This window comes from Limulus polyphemus, unplaced genomic scaffold (assembly GCF_000517525.1).
Source record: "Limulus polyphemus unplaced genomic scaffold, Limulus_polyphemus-2.1.2 Scaffold6381, whole genome shotgun sequence".
In the NCBI taxonomy this organism is placed as follows: domain Eukaryota; kingdom Metazoa; phylum Arthropoda; class Merostomata; order Xiphosura; family Limulidae; genus Limulus; species Limulus polyphemus.
The window spans coordinates 40,430-47,809 of NW_013671991.1; the positions used below are offsets into that span (position 1 = coordinate 40,430).

Consider the following 7,380-nt stretch of genomic DNA (forward strand, 5'->3'; position numbering starts at 1 on the left):
CTGCTGGCTCTTGTTTTTCCTATGGTTAGTAATTCAAAATTTGTGTAAGCTGTACCTAAGCCCTAGAAGTCTCTGACCTGATTATTTAGTTTGTGCACATGCACAAACAGTACCATTTAGTTTGAAAATTTCCAATTCCTTTAAACTGAACTTAATGTATGTGTTAAAAGCAGGAATTAAAATTTTTCAAATTTTGTGTGTGACAGTTTCATCTGGCTAAGAATTAAGAATGTTTTTCAAATGAAAAGATAAAGTTTGTTTGAAATATACAATTGTTTGTTGTAACACTGATATCTATGTGCACATGTTTTCCTGAAGTCATGGTAAAGAATACATGACACCCTATTTCTTTATAGTGTTACACTCTTTTTTGAGGTTAGGGAATTATGAGCTGTTTAAACTGTGGTTATGCTATTCAGTTTGAATGCATAGAATACACTTTTTGATTGTGTATTACAGTTCATAAGTATAACTTTTAAGTTTTTAGACAAAACAATAACAATAAATAATTGGTGTTAAAATAAATAATATTGTGTTATTAATCCTTACTCTAATTCTGTTACTTAAATGGCTCATGTACAATTGATAAAAATGACACTTCACTAACTTAATCTTGTTCACATTATAATAGTTTTCTCATGTAATTTTAACATCTCAACCGCTACTGTGTCTATTGTATTATGGCCCTCCTGATATGCTCTGGTATTCGGCAATAGCCTTTGTTGGTACTGGATATAGCAGATATAGTGTGGTTGACTTATTGTTATACATTCTTCATTTACTTTCACTCATAAACTCTAAGAATTTTTAGTAAATTAAGTTGTTTTTGAATGATTCTTTGTGTACAACTTTTTTTTATAAAAATTATCATTCTCTTTTCAAACTTATTTTGGGTTTATTATTACTCCTTTTTTTTTCAAGGCTGGTGTATTTCTTAATGGTAATTTTTCTACCTGTGGCATTTCCAATATCCAAGCTGCTTGACTGTATTCTGGGAGAAGAACAAGGGACATTTTATCGCAGAGCGGAATTGAAGGTAGTTTGACCCTAGATTGTCCTATGTATAGAAGTAACTGTAGTTAAAATAATAATATACTTCTTTTTTGTAATACCTGCCCTGCTTGATTTAAAACCTAGTACCAATAAAGCTGATATTTACATGTGCTAGTCTACAATATATGCATATCGAGATGAGGACTGTACTTTATTTCCAGCTGTGGGGATGAGAATTGGCTGCCATTTGGCATGTTTCCACTGTTTCTAATGTTAAATTGGCCATCCACACAATTTATTGAAATCCAGTAAAAAAAATATTGGGCTAGAGATGAGATGCTAGTACTAGTAGGCTTGATTCGAGATTTGTCTTACTGCATTGATTGATACTTACCTTTATGCTAATCTAAAATCTGCATGTGAAGCTTCTTTTAATTGGCTGATTGGTGGAAAGATCATAATTGCAAAGCATTTTTTTTTTAAACTGAAAGTATCCAAACATCCAAGATATTTTTAAAATTGTAAAAAATCTCTTACACCACTTTTGCAGAACTTTATTCTACAGGTTCCTGCCCTGGTTTAATGTGTGGCTTACCAAAAATACACAAAGATGGTTTACCCTCAGACCTATTCTATTTACTCTTGGTTCTCACACTTACAAACTTGCTTAATATCTTGTACCTGCATTGAGGTCACTAACTAAGAACAAATTGACTGTTAAAGATTCTTTTTCTTTGCTCAAGAGATCTAAATTTCCTAATCCAGACCAATTCGTTATGGCCAGCATTAATATTCAGTTCTTAATCACTAATATCCCACTTGAGAAAATAATTAAAATCATTCCCTACCAAAAATACTATGAACTCTAACTTTAACCAAAAAAAAAAATCAAACAGCTTCTTAAATTGGCCCTCAAGGACAATCACTTCATTTTTAATGGTCCTTTTTATGACCAGATAGATGGAGTGGTGATAGGATCACCTCTAGGTCCGACCCTTGCAAATATTTTTCTATGTTATTGCGAACATCAATGGCTGGATAACTGCCCCATTTATTACAAACCAGTATTACATAGAAGGAACATTGATGATACTTTTCAAACTCTTTCACAACATTGATCACATTAAGAAATTTTTTGAATATCTAAACTCACAACATTCATGTATAAAGTTTACATGTGAGATGGAAGAAAACAGTAAGTTTGATTTTTTAGATGTTAAATAAACAAAATATACAATCTCTTTACCACATATACTTACTGTAAGAAAACATTTACTGGTTTATACCCTCATTTTGACAGTTTCAAACCAGACTTCTTCAAACATAACCTTGTTCTAAATCTTCTAAACAGAGCATATGATATCTGTTCTGACTACTTCTGTCATCACTCAGAAATTTGAAAAATTCATAACATATTACAAAGTAATGGTTATCGCATTAATTTCTTACACTATATCGCACATAAGTTTTTAAACAAGTAAATAGAACCTATCAAAAAGTTGCACACTGACTCAAAATATCCACTAGTTCTCACCAATCCTTTCATTGGCAAACAAAGTTTTAAACTAAAATATCAAATTCAGAAAATAATCAAAACATATTACCCACAAATTAAGCTGCATTTAGTATTTACATCAACATTTAGAATTTAAAATATGTTTAAAACCAAAGACACTATCCTTTCCTGTGCACTTGTGGGTCTTTTATAAATACTCTTCTGGTAGCTGTAAAGCTACCAACATTGGTAAAAGTACATGTCACCTACAAATACATGTACATGAGCACATGGGAATTTCAGCAAAAAGTGGATGTAAGCTAAGTAATCCACCTGAGTCTTGTATCTGATTTCACAGTGAGAATAACAATCACCCATACTTTTAGAAAACTTTAAAATTCTCAGCTCTGGAACCACAGATTACAAACTATTTATTAAGAAAGCCTCTCCATTTTCAGTGATTACCCAACACTAAATAGTAACATCAACTCTTCCCTGTTGTCATTAATGTAATCAACCCCGGATTCTCAGTGTTTTAATTTGATATTTATAATTATTTAAGAGATACAGTGTTTATACTTATATTTAAGCCCTTCTCTATAATAGTTTCTCTTAACAATGTTAGTCATTAAACATGTGTGGCCCAACATGGCCAGGTGGTTAGGGTGCTTGACTCGCAATCTGAGGGTCGCGGGTTCAAATCCCTGTCCCACCAAACATGCTCGCCCTTTCATTCATGGGAGTATTATAATGTGATAGTTTATCCCACTATTAATTGGTAAATAAGTGGCCCAAGAGTTGGTGGAAGGTGATGATGACTAGCTGTCTTCCCTCTAGTCTTTCACTGCTAAATTAGGGACTTCTATTATAGATAGCCTTTGTGTAGCTTTGCACGAAATTCAAAACGAACGAAACAAAACCTAAATGTGTATGTCTTACATTTTATCGTACATTCCATTATATTGTTACTGCTTAAATTTGTTCTTTCTAAACTTCTGATTAAATATAAAAACTTGTTCCATGCTAATGTTGTTTTCTGTAGTTCGAATATTATGAACTAATTTTTTTTTTTAGATATTAACCTTTTCGAGACAGGTCACGGGTGAAAGGCCATGTCATCTCATTTCTTGACTCGCATTCAAAATTTTATTGAACTACTATTTCATGAATTTATGTCAAAAAGTTTGCTCTCAAATTGTAGATTATAATTCAAATTTTAGTACTATATATTACTCAATTTCTTAATTTAAAAGCAAATATTAAAAAAACACAGATAAACATCAATTTTTGTGTGTCACGTGGTATGTTGAATGCAGCACTGGTTGAAATTAGATGTTTGTGAAGTCAAAATTGCCTATCTATCATGCAAAGTAATATTCATTTTAAGATTAAAAATACTTTTATGCATCAGAAAATTTTGAAATTTCACATTTGAAATCTTTATAATGCCCAGATAGTTATCAAACATTCCTTAAGAAAAAACTTTATATTTTATCTGTTATTTTCAGTAATTAATCTCTGTACGGGTTTGGTAGATTTGACCAATCTTGCAACCACCATAAAAATTAGGAAATATAATATAAATTATGCATCTTTCATTCTAGAATGAACACAGATTATAACACCAAAACATAAATGTTTAGACTAAATTGCTTAAATCTCATAACATTATACATTAAATGTATTTATTATTTTTATTATATTGAACTTTCAGCCGTGCCTGGCTAACAATACAGAAGTTACAATGACGAGGCTCACGAGCACTCATGTTACCATATCAAATAATGTAAAACTGACCTTTGGTCTGTGCAAAATAACTTGTCTTGGCTGTGATTTTGTAGACTAGTATTTTGTAAAATACAGTCAAATTTCAGTTATTATACATTATTTATGTATATAGATTATTGCTATTTTGAAATAAGTTCTTAAACTTTTTTTTTAAAACATAGAACAGTAACTAAAGAAATAAAGCAAACAATTATCTCTCCTAGTTATGACCTTTGTACTTGGTTGGTGCTTCAAGTAGGTTGCTAAGCCTTTAAAAAATTGCACATGGAGGATATGAAACAAAATATTTTTTCTTTAGGTTTTATATGTGTATTTGAAAAACTAAAAAATCATAAATGACTACATTAATACCATAGAATTCTACTATAATTTATCAAGCTTAGTAACTAAGACATATTTTAGTCTAAAGAAATATGAAGTTTTGCGCAGACTAAAAACACACCCTACCTTGTTGAAATATTGGTTCAAAAGAAAGAAGTGGTGTCAAGTCCATTAAATGACTGAGAAAATCACTAGGGAGGCATTCTTAGCTTCTGATTAGTTATTCATGTCATATATATATAGAAGTAAGTGTATATAAGAGAGCATTTCCAAAAATTGAAAGAGATGGGTGGGGTGCTACTGTGTGTGATTTATTACATGAGCAATATCATAGCAAATTGAAAAGATAAGAGGCTCTTATTTTATATTCTGGCTTGTCAATATCAGTAACATGTGAAAAGAAAAAAAGGCATGAGAAAAACATTGCTGTACAAACCTTAAGACTTAATAAAAAAAATAATATATTTTGCATATAAAAATATTGTAATGTTTACTGATAATCTGGCAAATTTTGTTAACATTCACTTACTAATTTAAAAATTATATCATGAAAACTATAACAAGCACAAAACGGTTATGAGGTCGGTCTTTCTGTAACAGGGTCAAAGTGTGCATGTAATGACCTTTTACAACGTTACATTCAAAATTCAAGTAAAGGCCTTTACTATCAATGTATGTAAATAAACTTGGCAAAAGAAACATAGTCTATAACTCAAATTTTTAGGTAAGTTTTAACTTCTTATTTTCAAAAAGTATTTAAAAAATCTCAAACTTCATTTTCCCATGTCACGTGATGTGTCTGATATCCAATTTCTCCACTTTGGAATTGTCTAACATCAAAACTACACTGCTGCAGTGTCCAACCAACCGGAAACCCAAACTATATATAATTATTAGAATGAGTCTAAAATCCTACTTCTTTATTTGCTGAAATATCAATAAATTTGTTAAATCCACCAGAGAAGACCCTCTACTCTTTCTCTGACTTTCGAGATTGTTTACTAATCAATTTCAATTGGCTGATGGATATGTTTATAACCATAGAAATAGAACACTCTTCTACATAAATTGTATAATTTTGGTTTCAGTTTTCCCACCATCATATTTCACTCAATGAGAATGGCATGGCTTGTGATCAGATTTGATGCACTGAACAGTAACAGAATTGCTTTAACTAATTTATAGCGTACTTAGAAAGCCAAAGAAATTATGGTACTTTAAACATTCTACTGTATTGGCTCATATACTTGTTTGTTATAATATTCATACTTGAAAGCTACATTAATTGTTCTTACACCCAAGTTTGTGAAACTTAATAAAGGGTAGGGGAAAATCTTATATATATTGCAAACCGTTGAGTCTGTCTGATCATTTGTCTGCCACCCATTTACAGTGACCACTTCCCATGTTGCATTTGAAAAGCTGTGCATGCAGGCAAAGGTCAACATTAAATTTTGAAATGATGAGAGAACTAGCATGAATAATATTGATGCTAAATTAACGTGTCATTAACTCAGACTGAATTAGTAATTCACAGACAAATCTTTAGTAGAAATACTTTATTAAAAAAATATGTTTTTCATTTCCAACAGGCTTGTAATGTTGACTAAAAGTTTGCCTAATTTCACGGCAATACACACACACACTATATTCGTATTTATAATATGTATAGTTTAACAGTTCCAAGCTTCGTCAAATTGACCAATTTCGTTCTTGTATGGTTAAAAGGATAAAAGAAACCTTTATTTTTTAACTTCATCATTTACTTCATTTCACATTGCATAAAACTTCATGTAATTTACTATACATATGATTCATTTAAATGCATTAATTTTAAATAGACTTACACACACTAAAATAATTCAAAAACAGTACTCTTGTTATAGATTATTGTAACTTGAATCTTCATATTATAAATACGAAAAAATCCAAGTATATCTTACCTTTGTTTTACTTGTAGCATGTGTCTATCTCATTGGGTTTACTGGACACTTAGTATTCATAACTAATATTACAAAGTCTTCATAAATACCTAACTTATGAACCTAGTATGAAATTTACTGTTTGTCAGGATATAAGAGGAAAGGGTTGGAAAAGGAAAGATGAAAAATAAAAATTATATTCAATGTTCAAAAAAGAACAAAACTAACTAACTACAGCTGAAAATTCACCAATGTTTAACTCCTGCAATGATGATTCATTTTTGTCACAACTTATACTTTAGGAAATCAAGTCTTGGCCATCTTGAACAAACATTTCAGATCTGGATTCTAGAAACTGTAAAATGTCTAATCCTAATTAACTGTTGTAACTAGTAAATCAAGTTACCAGTGAAATATTTTATTCAACCATAAATTAAAACTGATACTGGAATCACAACTAAAATAATATAATTAAATTTTACCCAAGTAGCATTCCTGCACAGGATATCAGGTAAAATGACCCGAACCAGTAAAACAACTCTCTTGCACGAGCTATCTGCATGGCCATCATTTTTTCTCTCATAATATTTTGCATGTGGATTTGTCTTTCCATCTTTAAAAAAATAATAATACTTTTTATTTTCCAACTTATGCCTATACAAAATAATATACATGTTTTATTATGGAAAATTAATGCAATAAGGAAGAATGATATTATAAATGCATATTTCTATTACAGTGCACTTTTGAACACTGTACCAATGAATCTAAATAATTAAATTTTTCACTGCCTCTAGTTTTAACCAGAAATGAACTGTCTTAGCTTATAGTTAATCTTCCACCAAATATACTTTATATGTT

At 30.4% G+C, this 7,380-nt stretch overlaps 1 protein-coding gene across 1 annotated transcript in view; it reads right to left on the reverse strand.

Annotated features, from left to right (window-relative positions):
* LOC106473664 (plasminogen receptor (KT)-like) overlaps positions 1-7,132 on the reverse strand; it is a gene marked incomplete at its 5' end in the record, with an annotated part of 14,517 nt that extends 7,385 nt beyond the window's left edge. Inside the window, one exon of the mRNA XM_013934343.2 lies at positions 7,002-7,132. Within this exon, the coding sequence (XP_013789797.2) occupies positions 7,002-7,132 (131 nt within the window). The remainder of the gene's footprint in view (positions 1-7,001) is intronic.
* Between the last annotated feature and the right edge of the window lie 248 nt (positions 7,133-7,380).